Genomic DNA, 21,359 nt, shown 5'->3' with positions numbered 1-21,359 from the left:
ATAAGCAGGAGGAAAATTTGGGGAGAATTATTCAACTTAGAACTTCTTTTCAGAATTCTGAATTTGCAGCACCTGTTTTCTCCATAACGTTAATGCTTCACTGAGCTTCTTGAGTGGTACTTTATACATGCACATGGCCAGCTGATTGCATCTGTATGTATGCTTTGGAAACAAGTTAGTGAGCAATTATTTTATAGACCACATAAATTTCTCTTCCAGTTATGAACACCTGAGGCTAACCAACTGGAAATGCCTTCAAGAGCACTAGAAAACTGAAACCCATTCTGATCCTTAATACAGAACTGATGGCCAGGCACTGTTTCACTTAATGCATGCAATCAATTAGCAAGTGGGTAATTTCCCTGATGGTATATAAAAACATTCCTTATAACTTATTTCCTGCAGCTCCCACTGATGTGGAGAGGGGGTATTTACCACACATTCCCACCTGATCAGAAAACAGAGGAAGTGGTAACCTTCCTGGTACTGTAACTAATCACAAGGATAGATGATCATTCATGCTAGTTTGCATTGAGAAACAACTATTCAGCAAGACCTGCTTGTGGTAACTGAGGCAATTAGCCCAGTATCAAATTTATAAAAACACTGAAATAATTAAATTTAATTCAGGGGGAAAACCTCTAGCTTTGTAACCCAAAGTTTTCTGATAACATCCATTTGCTGGTACTTAAATGGAGTTAAGAACAAAAGTGCAATTCAGTTCAGATGCATTGATACTGTCACTGAGGCTTGTTACAGGGCTGGAAATCCCCCAAGATGCATTTGGAAAAAGCCTCATCCTTGTGCAACAGCCTTTCATCAAACAGGCACACAGCATTATGGACTGATTTTGGAAGACACGTTTTAGTGCTAAATTTTCTTGAACAGCAGCTGATTCCTTGTCAAATTTCAGGTGCATGTTATGGTAAAAAAAATCCCACTGTAATCAAAAGAGAGAGAATGAAGGGATGGGCCATAAAGGAGATGATCTTTGGGATTTTTTATTTACTGCATTTATATCCTCTCCCCTTCACAGAGCTCATGGCAGCATACCTAGTTCTGCCCCATTTTTATGCTCACAACACTCTAAAGACTGCCCAAATGAGTTTTACAGTGGAGTGTGTGTGTGTGAGATCAACCCTGTGCCTCTCCAGTCTCAGCCTGGCACTCTCTCATCACTACAAAGCCATTTAAGAACTATGCTTAAACTGTGTGAGCCCACCAGAGGAGGGAGGCTGTGATAAATGGGGGAAGGGCCATGACCTGAAACAAGCTCATATTTCAAAGCTGAATTAGTCATAATTCCACCTGTAACAATAAAATTGATTTTAAGTTTAAAAAGCAGAGTGTAAAAGTGGGCACATGTACGATAAATGTTCTGGACAACAGCCCTATATCTCATCTAGAAGGTGGAGATTTGAAGCCATACAAAGGCTGTGGACAGGCACACAGCAGGAGGAAATGCTACAAGGCAACCAAAAAACTTAATGCAACACTGGATTTTGTTTTTACAGTGGGCCCTTGGTATCCACTGGAGTTTGGTTCCAGGACCTCCAATAGATGCTCAAGTCCCATTAAATACAATGGCATAGCTAAATGGTGTCCCTTATGTACAATGGCAAAATCAAGGTTTGTTTTTTTGGAATGTATTTTTTGAATATTTACAAGCCATGGATCCTTGAATCTGTCAATATGGAGGGATGACTATAGTTAAAACTGCACAACTTATAATTAGTCTGTGCCAAAACCTTACTACTTCACTTGAAGTATACTCTTTAAAAAATTCAACATGCCAACTGTGCTTCTTTGGAAAAAAATATGTGTTATCTCATAGCAATTCTAGTTTGTCTTAGCCCCCCCCCCCCCCCCCCGCAAATTACTGTTATAAAGACAGGCAAAAGGTCTAACATTATGTAATTTATGAAATGCTGGCAGTGTGGTTAATAAATCTTCTAGTTACAGTTTTATCTAGAATGATTTCACTAGCATTTGTTTGGTGCCTGTGCAAAACAGCACAGCCACTGTAACAATCTTCACAGACATAGCTACATTATACTTCATGTATTTATTCAGTTATTGTTAGAAACTGCAGCAAGGTAACTTCAATTTCTTTCATCTGTCTACAGCTGGATTCCTCTTCAAATTTTCCCACATGAACATTTTGATCACTTCTCTTTAACTGGGTTACAAAGTTCAATTTCCTTGTCAAGGTTCTCTTGAATGGGAGGCAATTCCTCAAGAAATACAGTATTAGTGCCCCAAATCATCAGTCATCTTTATGAGACAAGCCTCGAGTGTGTGATGGCTGAAGTCTATTAAATACTCATAAGATTGATAACAGGAAAAGTGCACAAGAAACCTAAGGCTACCAGTTCATTTTTATAGTCTTTTTAAAGGTTCCCATAATGCTACCAGTTTGAGAACCAATGCCCATTGGAGTTTATATTACTTATTTATTTTAGCCTTTCCCAAACTGGGGCCATCAAGAGGTGATGATCTATAACTCTCATCATCCCCAACTAGCATGGCTTTTGGGAATGTAGTAAGTTGAAGTATAAGACATCTGGAGGATTAGGAAAAAGTAATTAAATTATTGAGTGGTAGCTAGAGACCTGTTTGGGCAAACAGTGATGCTTCATTTGTTTGGGGATTACATACCATCCTGTACCATTCTGCCATTCAAAAACAGTTTATCATGCAGCATCAGAAGAGATCCTGCTCAAATACCAGCTAAAAGGCTTCCTTGGCTCATGGAATCAATTTCATGAGTACTGAAAACTGACCACTGGGATTCACAAGTTATCCTGAACTCCAGTGTGTGGTGCTACTGCTACAATGATTACATAAGATCCAGAAAACAGATGTGCAAAACTGTGCAACTCCATCTGCAGCAGAGTCTAAGCCTAAGAGTAACAAGAACCAACATCCCAAAAGTTAGTGGCAGACAAGGCGGACACAAGCATTTTTTGAGTTCTTAATTCAATTTAAAATGAATACACCTTATCTAGAATTTTCAAACTGTCTCTTCATATATAGATATATATTATCTCATCTCTTCAAACAGCTGTTATTCTTCAAAATGAAAAAAAAGGAATGTTTTGAAGCTTTGGAGGGAAAAAGTCAATTGGTAAGGCAAGCAAGTCCACCTCTTCCCCCAATGAAAAATAAGTGGAGTTTCTAAGCATGGTTCCAGTGGCCAGTCAATTTGCTCTGGAGCTTCTGAACATCCTGGTGTTGCATTACAAAAATCTACCTTTGTTTTGTAAGAAAATAAAAAGATCATTTTTATAATATGTATTCACTATATCTTATAAAAACAACATATTGCCTACTATATCCATATGTTCCAATTTCCATATAAGCCTGGTAGCCAGTTCTTGGAAGAAAACTCATTATTTAAAATATAAATTACACAACAGACTGTGAAAGTAGACTTCTGAATCAGTCCATTCTTGATGTTCCTGGAAGATATCGAGTCAGTCTTGCCTCAAGACTGCCCTGCATTACACAGAGGGACTGAGGAGACTGCACAGTGATTTCAGACCAAGAACACATCTTCTATTTTCTCTGACAAGAGATTAGGACCAAAGTGTATACTTATGTTTGTTTTAAAGCCTAATCCTCAAACACCATAGATAAATTTTATACTGAACACACATTGCTGGGCAGTATTGAATAATAATTATATTCAAATTTGATCTCAAAAGCCATTTCAGCGAACACCAAATAAGCATTTCAACGGGAAAATTGTCTGTTATCCGATTTTTTCTTGTTAATGTGCTTGAAGATTTTGGATTTCTGAACATTCTTTGACTTCTGATAACCAAATCCTCCACCACCACCTCTCTTTTGCAGTCGCCTTCCATGGCTGCTGTTTATATCTGAAAAATCTATTAAGGAATACAGCTTTGTAAAATTGAAGTTTAGGTTAAAAGTCTGGATAAAGTTCAGAAAGAAAGGGAGGGAGGGAGGGAGGAGCTCATAGTATGGTCATTATTATTATTTTTTTAGAATAAACATATAGTTGCAGCGAGGCAGAAGAAAATGTGAATCTGACTGTAAATGGTCTGCGTTTTCTCTACTTGGCTTCCGAAGGCCCGTTACAGACAGGCCTTAAAGTACGTGACGAGTGCGTACTAGGGTTAAGAAGGGGCAGTGCTTCCGCACCCCCTAACCCTAGTGTGCGCTCGTCGCGCACAAAATGGCAGCGGCCGTTCCACACGGCCACCGCCATTGATACATCACGACCGCGCCACCTCTATACGAGGCAGCGCGGATGTGACGTCCTCGCTCCGCGCCAGGGCGCTTAGTGTGCCCTTAGTACGGAGCAGGAAGGAGCTCCGTTTCGGAGCTCCTTCCTGGTTTGGTCCGCTGGGCGCAGCCTTCACACGGCTGCACCCAGCAGACCAAAGGAGAAAGGGGCCAAACGGCCCCTTTTTCCTCCTCCCCGCCACCGCGGGGTGTCCTTGGGGCTTGAAGCTCCAAGGACACCCCTTTCCAGGCTGCGGAGAAGCGGCCTTTTGCCGCTTCCCCGCAGCTCGGAAAGCGGCAGATCGGGGCCTCAGCGGCTGCCGGTCTAACAACTGAGGCCCCGATACACCGGGGAAAGGGGCGGGTGCAGCCCGCCCCAAACGGGCGGTCTGTAACCCGCCCAAGACAAACCTAATTTAGTCCACTAGCATTATTTTAATCTTGTAATTGAAAAAGGTACACTTCCAAAACTGAGCACATGCATTAAACACATGCTCAGATTAGATACTAGAATGCAGACAAAGCATTTCTGGTTCAAGATAAAACAGAACAAATACAATGGGCCGTAAATATTTGCTCTAGGAAATTTGCTCTTACCTAACATCATGCTATGCTGAATGTACTGATTGGTTCCTGTCAAATCAATACTGGTGAATAAATTGTACTGTAATGTCAAAATATAACACGGTCTTTGTGATATGAATGAGCACATGGATGTCTCCAGTCCATGTATTTCATAATCTAAAAAAACATACAGGAATAAGTTCTAAACTTCCAGCTCTAGTTTCTAATTTAGAAAAATACAGACACAAACTAATGTTTGCCCAGCTCACTATTAATAACATACAGGGGAAGAAAACATATCTTGGTTTTTGTGGGGAGTTGCAGTAAAAGGATACTAAGATCCACAAATGGCGGAACCTTAAAGCCAAAAGACAGAGCAACCTTCAGCAGATCCAAGTTGTTTACATTGTAGATTTCCTTCAGAGAATGGGAATCATAAGCTCTTATATAGGCTTTGTATGCTTCTTGAGCAGATTTGTGAAGGAAGTAGTTTTTCTCTATCAATTTTTCCAGCTGAAAAGTAAAATGGCAAGAAACATCAGTAATATACCATGTCATTTAATCAATGAGTGAACTGAAGGTTTTGCTAGTACTCAACACTGACATTTGCCAAATGGAACAGAGTAGAACAGCATATAAACATACCAAACTATTTTTTAAAAAATTAACAAAACAGACACATTTTTCTTGTGAAAATAATTTTAAATGGGTTGACTCAATGATAATGCCCTGCAATTCCCACCATCCTTCATTACTAGCTAGGCTGGCAACTGCTGATGGGAACTGCACTCCAACATCCTCCCCTGCCACAGTACATCATAATTATACAAAGTTCAAGCCCTGGTGGCGCAGTGGTTAAATGCCTGTACTGCAGCCATTCACTCAAAACCACAAGGTTGCGAGTTCAAGACCAGCAAAAGGGTCCAAGCTCGACTCAGGCTTGAATCCTTCCGAGGTCTCTAAAATGAGTACCCAGACTGTTGGGGGCAAATTAGCTTACTTGCTAATTAGCTTACTTGCTGTTCACCGCTATGATCTTTGGAATAGCGGTATATAAATAAAACAAATTATTATTAATTATTGTTATCCTGATGCACGATAAAGGGCAAGTTGTAAAGGGCAGTTGTAAACCGCTTAGACACTGCTTAGGCGGTATGAAGTGATATATAAATGAAGCTTGTTTGTTTTTTTTTTGTTTTTTTGTCAGAATGAAAAATCAGCAGTAGTCAGGCAGTTTTAAAAACTGATTACAATAACTATTTGAATACATCTGAATTAAAGGGCATTCAAGTGAAGTTTCACCCTCCCATCCCAGAGAAGCCTCAAATTTATGGTGCTTAGCATAATAGTTTACACCATGTTGATGTTATAAACTGTTCTTAATGTTAACGATGACAGTGCTTTGGACATACACAGAAAATAAAGATTAAGAATATTTATGCAAGTAGACTTTATGCTATTTTTACCTGAGACTGGATATCAGAAATTTTGGACCAGGAAAATTCAAATTCATTTAATGGAACCTAAAAGAATCATTCAGAAAAACATCATGTCACATGAAGAAGTTACCGAACAGCAGTCTACTTAAATATCAGTTCTTGGGTACCAAAATGAAAGCAACAAGCTATCAAGAACATAATGAGGCTTACCCCACCAGTGCCCAGCATCACCTAAGTATCTGGAGTGCAATCATTCTCTCTGCACCCTCTGAGCTCTGTTCATTCACAGTAGTTAATTCAGAACATACAGAACAGTGTTCTAATGACAGCATTACAATCTGGACTGTGAATCCTACAAGGGAATGTTTCAGGGAGCCACAATAACTTTAGAAACACAATATAAGCTGCTTTGCAATTACTGAGGTGCTCTTGTAACATTTCACATTTTATGCGCATTGTGGGACAATTACTCTGATTAATTCTTAGCCAAATATGTTATACAAGTCATTTTAGGATTGGAAAATAAGCTGTTATAAATGGGTCCCAGTCTATCCCTGATGTACGCAGTACTAGTTAGCATCCGTAACGGGTTAGTATACCATTACAGTCCCTCACCATTCTGTGAAAAACAAAGAAAGCAGCACTTCTTACAGACAGCTTATTGCTCTTTCTGGGATCACAGGGACTGCTAACCTGCAGAAGGTAAAGCTTTCTTTTCTGCTAACAGTGGAAATATGAAGGGATTGAGATCGATTAGGACCAGCATTGCTCCCCAAAGCAACTTGCACTTAATTTTTTCTACCAAATTCCTTCATGTTTCATATTCAAGTAACAGAAACCATATACTTAGTCTAATTACTGTATATACTCATCTATAAATCAAGAAATTTATGCCCCAAAATCCTGGGTCAACTTATATATACGGGCCAGTGTGGTAATGCCAATGATGGCAGCTCATTCAGTGGCGAACACACACACATCTTCCTCCCCACTTTCCCTCAGTGCCTGGTAATGGGCTACTGGAAGCAGAGAGAGTGCAGGACAATTTTTATTTCTATTTTATTTTATTTCTATAGGAGCAAGAGCTGATCCAACCACAAACACACCTTCCTCCACACTTTCCCTTCCTGCCTGGGAATGGACCTGAGGAACCTTAAAGTTCTACCCTCGACTTATCCACAGGTCATACCAAAATTCATAACTCTGCCCCCAAAACTTGGCCTTTACTTATATATGAGATCAACTTATAGTTGAGTATATACAGTATGCATTTTCTTATGCCAGTTCCTCTGCACTTGTACTAAGCTTTCTGCTGTTGTATGCCTTCAAGTCATTACCAACATATGGCAACCCTACAGCAAACATATCACAGGGTTTTCTTGGAAAGATCTGTTCAGAAGGGATTTATTTTTGTCCTTCTCTGAGGCTGAGAGAGTGTGACTTGCCCAACATCACCCAACGGGTTTCCATGGCCAAGCGGAAATTCGAATCCCTGTTTCAAGTCAGAGCCCATTGCTCAAAAAACTATACCATACTGGCTCTTACACTAAGCTGATAAATACTCGTTATGTAATTTGAAAAGTGTGAATATTTAAGTATACAATTAATCATTTTACTAGAAGCAACTTTGCATTAGTAATGCATACCAACATACCCTGGCTTGCTTTAGGTAACGCAGGAAACCCAGTTCCTCTGGCCGTAAAATAAGCAGAGCATGTCCTCTTCCATTTATACCTCGGGCAGTTCGACCAACACGATGAATGTATTCCTTTTTTAAAAAAAGAAGAGATAAGAAAAAATAATGTGAGAATGAAGAAACTGCTATTGAATTCAGTATGCATACAGTAAAAGCAAAATAAGAAAGTTTAGGTGTAAGAATTAAAGATAGTTGAAGCCTTCTATTTGCGGATTTATCTTTCAACCAGTTCAATATTAAGAGCAAACCAAAAACAGGGAACAAAAAGCAAAGAGGCCTAAGAAAAATATGCTCTGTTAGCAAAGCTTGGAAAAGTTATGTGTTTGGACTACAACTGATAGATTCTCCTTTAATCTGCATTTTTCAAGTTCCACCTGTTGGAATGGTTCAAAAAAAGAAGAAAAAGAGAAGGGGCCATGATTGGCAGCAGCCAGTACAGCATGAACCAGACCAAGTTCAATGCTGTATAAGAAGCTGCTGAAGCCCTGATTCCCTGAGATCACCGAGTCCTTCTTTTGCTAGTCTTCCTCTGCTACTATGTTCCAGAAGGAGATAACATCTGCTAACCTTCTCTTTTCTTTTAAATAGCAACCCCAGAGGGCTACTCTTTAGCTACCTTTCAGGCATAGCTAAGCTCAACTACAATACTAACGCCAGATGTATGAAAAGTGAGAGGGAATAGCTATGATATTTCTGTTTACTATGTCGACACGGGTTACTTGATGAGCAAATGAGAAACATGTAAATCCATGATTATGGAACTTCCTTTATGCTTTCTATTATTTAAAGGATTTAACTTCCATTTACTCTTTTTAAGGCTTTAGAATGTTGCACATATTATATGTCTTTATAGTAATCCATAACAACCAGAAAAACCACATGATTCTTAATAGAAGCATTTATTACAATAATTGTATATATCCTCTATATCCATGGATTTTGCATCCATAGACTCAACTATTCACAGCTTGAAAATATTAAAACAGAAACAAAAAGCAAATCTTGACTATACAATTTTATATATGGGACACCATTTTACTATCCCATTGTATATAATGGGACTTGGGCATTCATGGATTTTGGTATCCATGAAGATGAGGATGGTGGTCCTAAAACCAAGCTCCAGTGGATACCAGGGGCCCGCTGTATTGTATAAAAATGTGTTAAGCTTTGAAGGGACCTATCTGAGTGTGTATGATACAACAAATTTTCAGAAGCTACCCAGTTGAGGCTGGTCTGCATTTGGGCCTGGCAGATGAAAAAGGATAACAGCATCTTGACCTCTGAGAAAGGAAGGCAGGATATAAATGTAATAAATACAATATTTATGTTAAACCATGAAATTCTGTTTTGCAGGAACTGTGTCTGTTAGCAATCCAAGTCTAACAATGCTTGAGTATTTCAACATTTAATTCCATCTATCCTTGAAGCCACATTCTGGAAATTGCACTACCTTTGGATCATCTGGTGGGTCATACTGAACAATCCAGTCAACCTCAGGTATGTCTAGCCCTCGGGCAGCTACATCTGTGCACAAGAGTATGCCAGAATCTGCATTGCAGAACTGGAAAAATGTGGTTGTGCGTTTGGTTTGCTTCTGCTTGCCCTGGAAGATAAAAACATTTCAAGATGACATTTACAAATGCCTGCAGGGTTCACTAAACTGACTTCAAATACAATGCAGTCTTATATGTAAACGTCAAGCAAACTTTAAAATTACTTGCAACAAGAGTTACCTGCTGACATAACTATTATTTCTGACAAGGTCATGACTACCACTTAAGGTGTAAATAACAGTCAACAGCAGCAGCACCACCACTACCATTACTGGACAAGTAAAATAATGTTAGCACTTTAATGTATTTGAAATTATCATTTGCCATGACATAACAAAAGAAATGGGTAGCCTGGAAAAAGACTGGTAATAATCAATGCTTTGAGGAAGAAATCCAAATGGCAATAGCCCAGATGACACTAATTATGAATTATCTCCCTCTACAATATCCCTCATGCATAAACTCATTCTACTAAATATATTCAACAAGATACCTGCAAAAATTAAACTCGGACCTGTTAACGGTCAGGTAAAAGCAGAGATGACACATGCAGTGAACTCATTCATAAGTTCTAGAAAACCTCTGCTGTGAAGCAGCTGTTAAACTGACAGGATTCTGTATCAAGCTTCTAATTACAGTGGGAGGTTTCTTTAAGATTATTCCAGGTCTTACAAGCCAGGTATAAATGGCAGAATGTGGCCAATATCATTTGGAAAGCTCTATATAAAAGTGATAATTGAAATATCCATTACAATGGCTTTGGCCATAAAACGTTCACAGAATGAGTCAACATTTATTTTCTATGAGTTGACATTTATTTTCTAGTTTGTATATTAACATATGCAGAAACAACGATGCTTCACTTCTTCTACATCATGAACAATTGGGAGGGAAAAAGTCAGTACAACAGTCTAGAGCCGCTTAAAATGGTTAACTGACAGCAAACACTATTATAACAAACAACTTCAACCTTGCTGACAGAGCCCTGTTTTTCAGATAAGCGTTTTAAAGACAGTCTTAAGAGAAAGGTCCCTCTTGATGGCATTTAAAGTTTAATTTATGACTCCATTGCTGAAATCTTGCTGAGATGCTGACATTCTGCTAGGCACCCCAGCCTTCATAAAGGCCACGTGTAATTTACAATAACTTCAAAGCAGCATCCATTACTCAAACCTGAGTGTCAGCTGAAAACAACAGCTGTAGATGCAAAAAAGAAGGAGTGGGTCTCACTCCACACTTAGAGAAACTTCTCATAAAAAGAAGGGCTATACAGTGAAATTAACACTAGCTTAGAATTCTAATAAGACAGAGATCAGTTATTAGTCAACAATGGCCCTTCTTTGGCCAAAAATACAACTGGTAAAATAACTTGCAGAACAGGATCATGGTTCAATATGTAATTATAATTTAGTGGACTAAACTGAGCAAAACATCCAATGGACAAGAACGTTCTTTCTGTCAGTGAGAGGCTTTTGATCCAGCAGCAATTTTCCACTGGCTAATCCTCCTTTCACTGCTGCTTGTTGTGTCTTCCCAAAATTTGCTTTGGATAGGAAAAGAAAGAGAACCTTTGGGAGTAGTAGTCCTGGGAAATGTAGTGGGGGAGGGAATCAAAGATAACCTTCCCCTTCTACCAGTGAAAATGTTTTGAGAGGCAGAATAAAGACTTTGACTCTAAATTAGCGAAAAGGAGGGTTTTTAAAATAAATGGCAAGTTAAAGATCATCACCAGAGTCTGGATGGCCTTATACATATAAAATCACGCAGAGCAGATCAAGCAAACCAAATATATGGATAAATGTCACCAGTTTTCAAGCAAATGACTGATTTCACATACTCACATGAATGGCCAGAACTGGGAGATCAATATAGTTAAGCAGTTCATAGTGGTACTTCACAGACATACACGAAGAGAAGAATACCATCAGCTTCTTCTTCCGATTCTTCTTGAGAAAAGTGAATAGCAGAAGGAATCTCTTTTCTGAAGGGCACACTACATAACCCTAAAGAAACCACAAAGTTTTTCTAACATACAGCCTGTTTGTAATTTCCGCAAATTCAAATTGAATCACATAAACTCACATTTTAACTAAATCTCACAAAAGATTCAGCTTTTAATAGATGAATGTCAACCTACGTGGGAAGCACTATTCTTCCAAACATGTAAAGTGTGCAGATGAAATCTCATCCAATACAAAAATGATCTACAATAAATCTTTAAAATCTACAACAAGAGTATGTAAAAAACAAACAAACCAGAATTTCTTTCACTTCCATCTTGCACATGTTTACTCAGCAATCCTATTAAATTCATCGGGATTTACTAATGAACAAGTGCCATAGTACAATATAATTTGTCTGAGTAAGTATTTCATTAAAAACTGTATGTGCCTTTTAAAATACCTCTTAAATTCATGTACTATGTGGAATTCCTGCTACATCAAAGCCATTTTTGGCAGCAACTATGTTACTGCAGCTGATGCACGGACATATGAAAAGAAATGTTATTAAATCTGAAAAGTTAAAGTCTAAATTAGAGAACTGTTTCAAACTAGTAATAAAATATACAGTAGTCCCTCTACATTCGCAAACTTGACATTTGCAAATTTTGTTATTTGTGAGCTCTTTCCTGGCCCCTCCCATGCCCGAGAAAGCTGTCCCAGTCATGGGAGGGGAGCTGGGAGGGGCTCACCTTATTCACAGATTTTCCACATTCATGGGTCTTGTTTCCCTAACCCCTGGGAATGTGAAGGACCAACTGTACTTGCATACCCATCTAGTGTCCAATGAGAAAGACAGAAAAAAAAAATCAGCAGAAGCAGCATGATTATTAAAAAAACAGAATAAAAGGAAAACATACCCTGCTACAATGTAAATACTTTATAATTAGTATTGCTGAAGTTACCTGTTCAAGACCTTCTACAGTTGCCGTTTCTTTATTGTCATCAACTCCAACATACAATGGCTCTTTTTTAAGAGATATCTTTGCCAAGTCCTCGACTTTACGGGTTTGTGTAGCAGAGAACAACATTGTCTGTCTGCGTTCTGGGAAGAAAAACATCAGAAGCAACCTCAGCGGATACAGCAACAGACATTTCAGGGCTCTATCAATGAACACAGATTTTTTAAAAATATCTAAATTATTAAAAGCAAGCTTTGAATCGAAATATTAGTTTCATCTATTACAGAATACCCATCCAGATCAAAATAAAGATGCTTTTAAGGCTGCACTTCCAAGAACATTTGGAAATAAGCCGCACTGAAAACATTATCCAGTCCTTTCTCCCAGCAGCCCCCTAAAATCCACACATTGTCTGGAGCAGGTTTTTGCTGCTGAACAGGACGGTGATGGCAGTAGACGAGATCCCCCATACCAGGACTGTACTGGATTTAGGGAATTTACTCGCTAGATGTACAAAGCACAAAATAAAATACAGTGCGCCTGCGCCATACGCGGGCACGCCATACGCGGACTTGAGCGTATGCGCTCAAGCCGCGGCGCGCGTGCGGGGCGGAGCGTCCCATTCAATTGAATGGGTGCGCGCCCGCGCCGCCGTGCACAAGCCCCATTGTTTCCAATGGGGCTCGAGCATAGGCGGAATTCGCCTTATGTGGCAAGATCCGGAATGGATCCCCCGCGTAAAGCAAGGACGCACTGTACATCATATAGTAATTCAGGAATAAAAAACATTGAAGTATTTGAGAACAAATTACATCTCCATTATTAAGTACTATATCTAAGTAGTATTAAAAAAAAATTAGAAAGTCTGACTTACTTGGGAGAAGTTTTATGATCTGTTTCATTTCTTCCTCAAACCCAACTTCTAAAATTCTATCAGCCTCATCAATTACCAGGCACTGCAAGTTCTTGTACATAAACCCTGGAGTATTCTGTAAAACAGTAAAATGCCATGTTGGTGACTATTAAAAGGCAAAGAAAATAAATCATGCATTCTTCAGGAACTACTCTTTCTACCTGCATGTGGTCCAGCAGCCTGCCTGGAGTTGCCACAATGATGTTTATGCCATTTGCAAGTTTCTGTGCCTCAGCTGATCTATTACTGCCTCCCATCACCAATCCATAGGTATGGACATGGTGAGTCATCAGTTCCTTTAGAACACCGTAAGTCTGCATGGCAAGCTCCCGAGTGGGTGAAAGGATAAGAACCCCCGTTCCTAAAAACAAAAAGAAAGATGCTCATTAAACTCACATAATGGGGATGACACCATTATCCACAAAATTATCTCCAGACTTTTAAGTGATCAGTGAAAAAAAGAAAATCTTACCATTTCTAGGCATAAATTTTAACTTGTAAATAAGTTCTATTGCTGGAATAAGAAATGCAAGGGTTTTGCCACTGCCAGTTTTTGCTGCTGCAAGAATATCTCTGCAGGTAGAATTAAACATTAAATTTAGAATATGGCAAACTAGAAAAGACAGAATAATTTAACATTGAAGAATAGTCTAACTGATATTAAAATTTCCATAAGTTCTATAAGTAACTTATTACTTGAATTTAACACCACTTATTTTACATGATGGCAACAATCCATCACTGAGTCAGAAACCCATGCCACCCAATCCTAAATATTAATGTCAGGGAATTGGTAGTCCCTAAAAAGAAAATCAACTCATTTGAAATGTGGAGCTGCAGAAGTGTGCTGAGGATACCATGGATGCCCAAAAGATAAACAAATGGATCCTAGAACAGATCATGCCTGAACTCTCCCTGGAAGACAGGATGACTGAATTGAGGCTGCCATACTTTGGCCATATCATGAAAAGACACGATCATTAGAAAAGACAACAATGCTAGGACAGGTAGAAGGCAGAAGAAAGAGGGGAAGACCACATGCCAGATGAAAAAACTCAATCAGGGAGATCATAAGCCTGAGCCTGCAGAGAAGTAGATGATAGGGGGGCTTGGAGACGTCTCTTTCACAGGGTCACCATGAGATGAGGTTGACTCAATGACAGTTAACAAGAACAAAATCCATCTAACTGTCCTTGGAGAGATTCAACTGCCCCCACTCTTCAATACTGGTTATGCTGACAAGGGACTATGGAAACTGGGATCCAACATCACGAGTGCCATCCATTCTCCATCCCTACTATATGTGATTACGTATTCAAATTATTCCACTGTGTTCCACTGTGTCTTTCCCTTGTGAACATGAAAACTACTGCGTCTTAATTTCACTGATGCTTGTGTTTCATTTGCCAATTTTCATACACAAAATAATCAAGTCATTTATCTTTGCTTGCTCATCCGAATATTCCACTTGCACAACTAATAATTTATATATTATACACATAATAATGGGAGAGCCTCAACAAATACAGAACACCTGATTTGAAAGGGCATTTCTTACCTGCCATCCAAGAGCGGTTTAATACTTTTATGCTGAATTTCTGTCATATGTGTGAAACCCATGTCTGCTATTCCTTTCAAGGTATTTTCACTGACAAGACCCTTAAGAGATGCAAAGGAAGTATCTTCAAATGCACCTGTAAAGAGGGGAAAAAAATCTCTATCTCTTTTCCTGAACAGTCTGGTTTAAATCAGTAGCTGTGTTCTAAACACACTTGTTCTTGTACATTTATGCCAAACATGATGCCAAATAATAATATTATTTTAAAATTAGGTATATCCAAATGCTTTCTTGTGAGCATTCTATTCCCAGTGCATGTTTCTTTCTCTGGGATCAGCATTCATATTCTCACATTCAGATATGGCAGGTATATGCAGCTGTTGAAAAACTTAGGCATTTACGTGTAGGAAGAATCAATTTCAAGCAGGTTTTCATATGTATGCAGAATTTGTCCACACACATATTGCCCAGCGTCTATTCCATAAATACACCCATCTGAGTGGGTTACTGGAATTTATCAGTCTATACTGTTGTGAGAGTACTGAATTCAATTGATTTTGGATTAGACACATGGAGAGCACCTTTCATTTATTCTCTGCATTTTAAAAACATCCATTAACTCAGCAGTGTACAAAACTAAATAATCTGAATAGTACAGAAACAGACTGAGATTGTAAAATAAAATCTGCAAAGGATAAAATACTGCAAAGATCTGGAAGTATAAATAAAGCTGAAAAAAATGCTTGGAGGAAAACACACACACACACACACACACACACAACGAGTACTAGGTGAATCACTCTCTGAGGAGGGCAAGTGACATAGTACCACTACTGAAAACACTCTGTTACCCACCCACCTCGCCTCATCTGGCAGGCTTCTGACAATGACTTTAGGGCAAATATGGGAAGAGATGTTATTTCCAGTAACCTAGCTCTAGGATGCTTGAAACACCACAATTTAAAATCAGCATCTTGAGCTGGACTTGGTTACCAGTGCAAATGATAAAAAGTACTGCCATAACATGGTTGCATCAGCTAAGCCCAGTTAAAACCCTAGCCATCCTGTTTTGGACTACTTGTAGTTTGATGTATTACAGTTTGATGTATTACAGATTGCAATAATCAACAGATATATCAAACAAGCCCTGCAGGAAGAGATGTTTAAGCAAGTGACTTCCATATACGTAAGAAAAGGAGACCATCTAAAAGCACACAATTCATCCTTAAAGTAAACTAATAACCACAGTCTATCACTTACAGGTTTCTTCTATACAAACCTATGGTTGCACATATTCTACTACTCCTAAATCAGTGAATGAATTGTTGTTGTTTGCCTCCAAGTCATTTCTCACTTATGGGAACCCTATGGGGTTTTCTAGACAAGATATATTCAGAGATGATTTGGCATTTGGCAAAAGTGGGATTCTATTCTAGGTGATCCTACTGTAACTGTGTATGTCTGCCTATAACAAAGATAAATAACAGCTGCCTCCATGAACACCAAAGCAGAGAGGAAAGGAAATATTAGATAAGCCTGCCTCACCAGCCATCTCCAGCATGTTAAAAAACAAGGATCTATAAGCTGGGCCACTAAAATGGAAATAACAAGAGAAATGGTGAAAGAAAAGAATCACCACCAGAAGTGTTTTAGAAAAAGGCTTCAAGTGGTCTCTAAACAGTTCAACATGTTTTTGTTTACCCATGCAAGGCTTACCTGAACCTGGTTGTTTCATTTCATATGTGCATATAGTTGGTTCTGAATATAGTTTGCTGAAACATACCAAACTACTCTCTTTTTTTGTAATATAGGAATCCATTCCTATTCTTTCCTTGTTATTTCTGCCTTTGGTATCAAATCTTCTCTTAAAGACACAATTGCCAGGAACACATTTACTTTGTTAACTGAGGCCCATCTATACTATCTAAACAAATATATGTCAATGAGCAAATTCCCACTATGCAAAAAACAGAACAGAGGTAGAAAAAAGATTGCCTGTTAGTCCTCGAGGCAACATAGGTCCATCAGCATCCTCAGCCACTTCTTCCTCATTGTCATCCTTTTCCTCTCTGGGTTCCCCATTTAAGATCTGTTCTTCTACTTCAGCACCATCTTCTTCAGATTTGGTTTTTTTAGTTTCTGCATACACACAAAGAAATAAATTTAAGCCAACAGTATACATTTATATACACAGTATACACTCAGCTCCCAATACAACTGATATAGTTAAGGGCAGTGGGGAAGAATTCCCATTTGCAACTCCTTCCTTATACCACTCGTAGTCCCATATAACTATTAAAGGTTCATGAACATAAACTACAATGGATGGAGTAAAACAACTCTGCAAAAAGACACAAGAGTAACACAGAAAGGAGAAGGTGCAGAGTGAAAATTGGAAGGGGATGATGGCAGTAAATTTCAGATAGGCCGTAAGACTTATGTTGCTGAACCAGATCATATGTTAATCTTAGTTATCAGTTAGTTGCAGGGAACAACTTGAAACCCCTGGAAAAATAACATAATTTTGGGTTGTTAGTTATTATCTGTATCAGAGATATGCTTCCACTCAGCTTGTAAGCTTCATTTTTAGTTATCAAATTAGAAATAATAATTTTAAGTTATGATAGGCTAGCCACTGATGGGGCTGTCCTCCATGAATTTGATTCAGTTTTTACAAAAGCCATTTGTTTTATCCTATAATAGAGCTGGCATATGGAATGTCAGTATGGTTTAGTTCCTTGTTCTTGGTTCTTTGTGGAAGTTAAATTTCTCAGCATGCATTTTACACTGAAGATATCACTGTAGTAGCAATATGACAGAACAACAAAAGATTGAACAAAGAAATAAAGTTATTAATTCAAAGCAATGTAAAAAAATGGAAGACATTATACCATTTTCTGTCTCATCCACAATTTTCCTTTTCTTCTTCTTCTTCTTCTTTTTCAATTCAGACTGTGTACAGTCAGTCTCTTCTGCATCTACTATTACATTAACCTTTGCTTTATCTTCTTCCATCACCACATCAGATGTATTATGAACTTCTGAGTTGTCATCAGCTGCTTCTCCTAATGGGGCACACATTAATGATAATTCAAACTCTGTTCAAAACAAATCGAAGATCTGTTACTGCCTGATTGGAGGCGAAGCAACCCCGATCTCTGCTTTCTGCAACGCAAAAGGGAGCCAGAAAAAACGGCTCCTTTTTGCACCCTGGGAAAAGGCACCATAGCCGCCAGCGCGTGGCTTTTCTGCACTCCTTTGGCAGTGTGTCATGTAGATGCAGCGCCACAGGAGCGCTGTGACACCACTGTGGTGCGTAGCATCACGCTGTCCTGGGGCAGAATTGGGGCATATGTTATGTGGATGCCACATCCTGACTCTGCCCCCAGGCCAGCCTTTCCCACCGGACTGGACAGCCCCTAAGAGTTCAGTTCAATTCTAATAAGGAAAAAAACGAGACAGAGAGATGTGAACATGCTGAGAAGTACACCATTCTTTAATTGTAGGTACAGCTGCATGGACCGCTGGATGTCACTGTTCCCTTAAAAAATAAAGTAAAATCAATGAGCTCAAAACCTGTCTACCTGTGCCTTATATTTTACTGTGTACATGCCTCGTTTTACAGCTTTGATGCATAGTCTACATGCATACTTTATCTCTATAAGATGACAGAATGTGAAAAACTGTGTGTGTGTACGAGAGGCATATTAACTGTTTATGCTACATTGTTTTAGTGCATGGTAGCTGCAAGGTAAACTGGATGGCACTAACCTCTGGAATCCAGCCCTTTATACAGCAACTCCATAAGGCAATCCAATGTTATCATCCTCAGGCTGCATTTCAACTGAAGCAACTCCTGACGCTTTAAGCTAGTTCTGCTTACAACGTAAACTAGATTGATATTATTACTGGTCATCTTTTCTATATAACAATTGCATTTTGTTTCTGTTTCCTTGATGACTTTTTAGTTTTATTTGAAATAAGCACACACTGGCTTGAAATCTGTTGCCAATTCCACATGTGAATAAACCCACTGAATTAAAAGCATTTAGCAGGAATGTGTTCACTCACCATTCAACTGATTCAAAGTGTCTACTGAACTCTATTTTGGGCTGACCAACAGGTATCAAGTCAGTGCTCAGGATCCTGTTGCTAAGGATGCACCTACACTGCAGAAGTAATGCAATTTGACACCACTATGAATACATACCAGGGACTGATGAATCATGGGCTGCATCCACACTGCAGAAATAATCCAGATTGACACCATTTTAACTGCCATGGCCCAATACGACACAATTCTGGGAACTGGTGGCACCAGATCTCTCTCACAGAGGAGGATAAATGTTTCACAAAACTGCAGTTTCCATAATTACATAGCATTAAGCCGTGGCTGTTAAAGTGGTGTCAAACTGGATTATTTCTGCAGTACAGATGCAGCATGAGACTCTGTGACAAGAGACATGGGGAGGGGGGCATTTTGTCTTTCTACTGGCAGACAAGGGGAGCAGCTATGCTGTGGAACACAATGTAAATCTGACACCACTTTAACTGCCATGGCTCCATGCTACAGAATCCTGGGATTTGTAGTCTGGTGAGGCGCCAGTGCTCTTTAGCAGAGAAGGCAAAAGACCTTGTAAATCCCAGGCTTCCATGGGATGAAGCTACAGCACTTACAGTGCTGTCAAACTGCGTTATTTCTACAGTACAGCTGAGTGTCTCCCAAACATCTTGTCCTCCAGGTGTTCTGGACTTCAACTCCCAGGAGCCTCAGCCACATTGACCTACAGTCAGGGATTCTGGGAGCAGAGGTCCAAAATCCCTTTATAAGAGCACAGTTTAGGGATCCCTGGGACTCCAAAGGCATCCGAGGAAGTAGATCAGTGGTCCCCAAACTGTGTCCTTCAAGAGGTTTTTTGGACTTCATCTCCCATAATCCCAGGCTATGGGGCCAACATGGCTGAGGCTTCTGGGAGCTGAAGTCCAAAATCCCTTAAACAGTTTGGGACCAGCGATCCAACTGCATTCCAGAATCAAGCCCACTCCGCGATAGCCAGAAGCTGCCTCCTCCTCCCATTGCAATGGCTCCCTCCCTCCAAGTACCGGCGGGCCGCCCTCCGCCTGCTGCCGGGCCAGGTTCCGCTGCCGGATCTTGAGGTTGCGCTTGTGGAGCTTCTTCCGCAGCAGCCGCATCGGGAGGCTCCCCGTGTTGGCCGCCATGACGCCCTCTCCGCACCGAAGCACGTGTGCCCCCAGGAAGGAGGGAGGAAGGGGAAAGAGCAAGACACGCCCGAAATGGCGGCGTCAGCTGACACGCACTCCGCGCTCTCCCACCGAGAGTGGGGTCCTCCGCGCGACCCCTGCAGGCCGGGAGGAACTACTGCTGCCAAATATCACCACCAGCAGCAGCACAGCACAGCATGGGACATTGCTAGCATTGACCCCCCCCCCTATATGGATGTAGGTGTGTGTGTGGATACACCACACCATCTATATGTATATCTACGTCTATGCACAAACGAGCAAACACACACATGCATTATATGTATAGAGTGTTTTCTCTATAAAACATGTATGTTTATCTAATCTATCTATATAGATATATGGCTCGATGCTATAGCTAAATACTATGGAATCTTGGATTTGTAGTTAACGTGGCAGCAGAGTGCTCTGGCAGAGAAGGCCAAATGTCTCACAATTCCACAATTCCATAGCATAAGCCATGGCAGTTAAAGTGGTGTCAAACTGGATATTTCTGCAGTGAGAAGCAAACATTAGGTTCGTAACTCCCCGAAAAAGAGACACACACGAGAAGGCCAATATCTCTGTGTCTGGGAAGGCTAAATATCTTGTACAACTTCAAATCCTAGGATTCCATAGGATGAGTTTAGGAGACAGAAAGTGGTGTCCAACTGCATTATTTCTACAGGTAGATGCACCCGAAGACATTTTTAAAAAATTCAGTGAGACTTTTGACTTTTAAGAAGATGATTTGATTCTAGAAGTAGGTTAGTTGGTGAGTTGCGTTTTAAATGCTGTATCGAGTAACTGAAGAGTACCTGGCAGTGCACCACTTTATATCTAATACCCCCTAGAGCTAGAGGGGTCTATGGGAGCTCCTGGTTTCCCTCCCTCTTTGCCACATTTCCAACCCCAGAAATCCTACCAGCAAGCTTTCTCCCCCATTTTTCCTGCCTCTTTGAATCCCTGAAGAATCTGCAGTGCCTTTGCTCTCTTGTGTCCTTCTACCTTTATTCTTAATCTTAACAAAAGTGCCTAGAAGCTGTCTCCTGTCTTCTAGCCATTCAATGATACTTCCCAATGGATGATGATAGACACATCTTTTCTGCTTTTAGGAAGACCCCCATCTGGAATTTTTGACTTTTCTTTTTGAAAATGCACCTTGGATGACAACAAAAAATGTTACAAAAAGTTGGTTTGTCTGCCATTGTTTCCTAATGGGTTGTGGCTGCCTACTTT

The 21,359-nt window shown here is 39.8% G+C and overlaps 1 protein-coding gene across 1 annotated transcript; it reads right to left on the bottom strand.

Annotated features, from left to right (window-relative positions):
• Positions 1 to 2,046: 2,046 nt before the first annotated feature.
• Positions 2,047 to 20,153, bottom strand: DDX18 (DEAD-box helicase 18). Its single transcript, XM_042440084.1, has 14 exons — positions 19,983 to 20,153; positions 17,771 to 17,944; positions 16,875 to 17,018; positions 14,880 to 15,015; positions 13,794 to 13,894; positions 13,483 to 13,682; positions 13,283 to 13,397; positions 12,412 to 12,551; positions 11,348 to 11,509; positions 9,404 to 9,556; positions 7,909 to 8,022; positions 6,282 to 6,338; positions 5,151 to 5,328; positions 2,047 to 3,881 (listed from the first exon to the last, which is right to left on the bottom strand). The coding sequence occupies exons 2-14, from the start codon at positions 17,892 to 17,894 to the stop codon at positions 3,736 to 3,738; spliced, it is 1,770 nt and encodes a 589-aa protein (XP_042296018.1). The 5' UTR covers positions 17,895 to 17,944; positions 19,983 to 20,153; the 3' UTR covers positions 2,047 to 3,735.
• Positions 20,154 to 21,359: the final 1,206 nt, after the last annotated feature.

This window comes from Sceloporus undulatus, chromosome 1, assembly GCF_019175285.1.
Source record: "Sceloporus undulatus isolate JIND9_A2432 ecotype Alabama chromosome 1, SceUnd_v1.1, whole genome shotgun sequence".
NCBI lineage: Eukaryota > Metazoa > Chordata > Lepidosauria > Squamata > Phrynosomatidae > Sceloporus > Sceloporus undulatus.
The sequence above is the reverse complement of the archived record's forward strand: the minus strand, read 5'-3'. Positions and strand labels throughout refer to the sequence as shown.

Coding starts and splice junctions, on each gene's coding strand:
- DDX18 (XM_042440084.1), bottom strand. CDS start 17,894: ATGGAAGAAGATAAAGCAAAGGTTAATGTAATAGTAGATGCAGAAGAG. Junction 17,019..17,770: donor TGTGGATGAGACAGAAAATG/GTATAATGTCTT, acceptor GTGTGTATGCAG/AAACTAAAAAAACCAAATCT. Junction 13,895..14,879: donor AAACCGCTCTTGGATGGCAG/GTAAGAAATGCC, acceptor TTCTACCTGCAG/AGATATTCTTGCAGCAGCAA.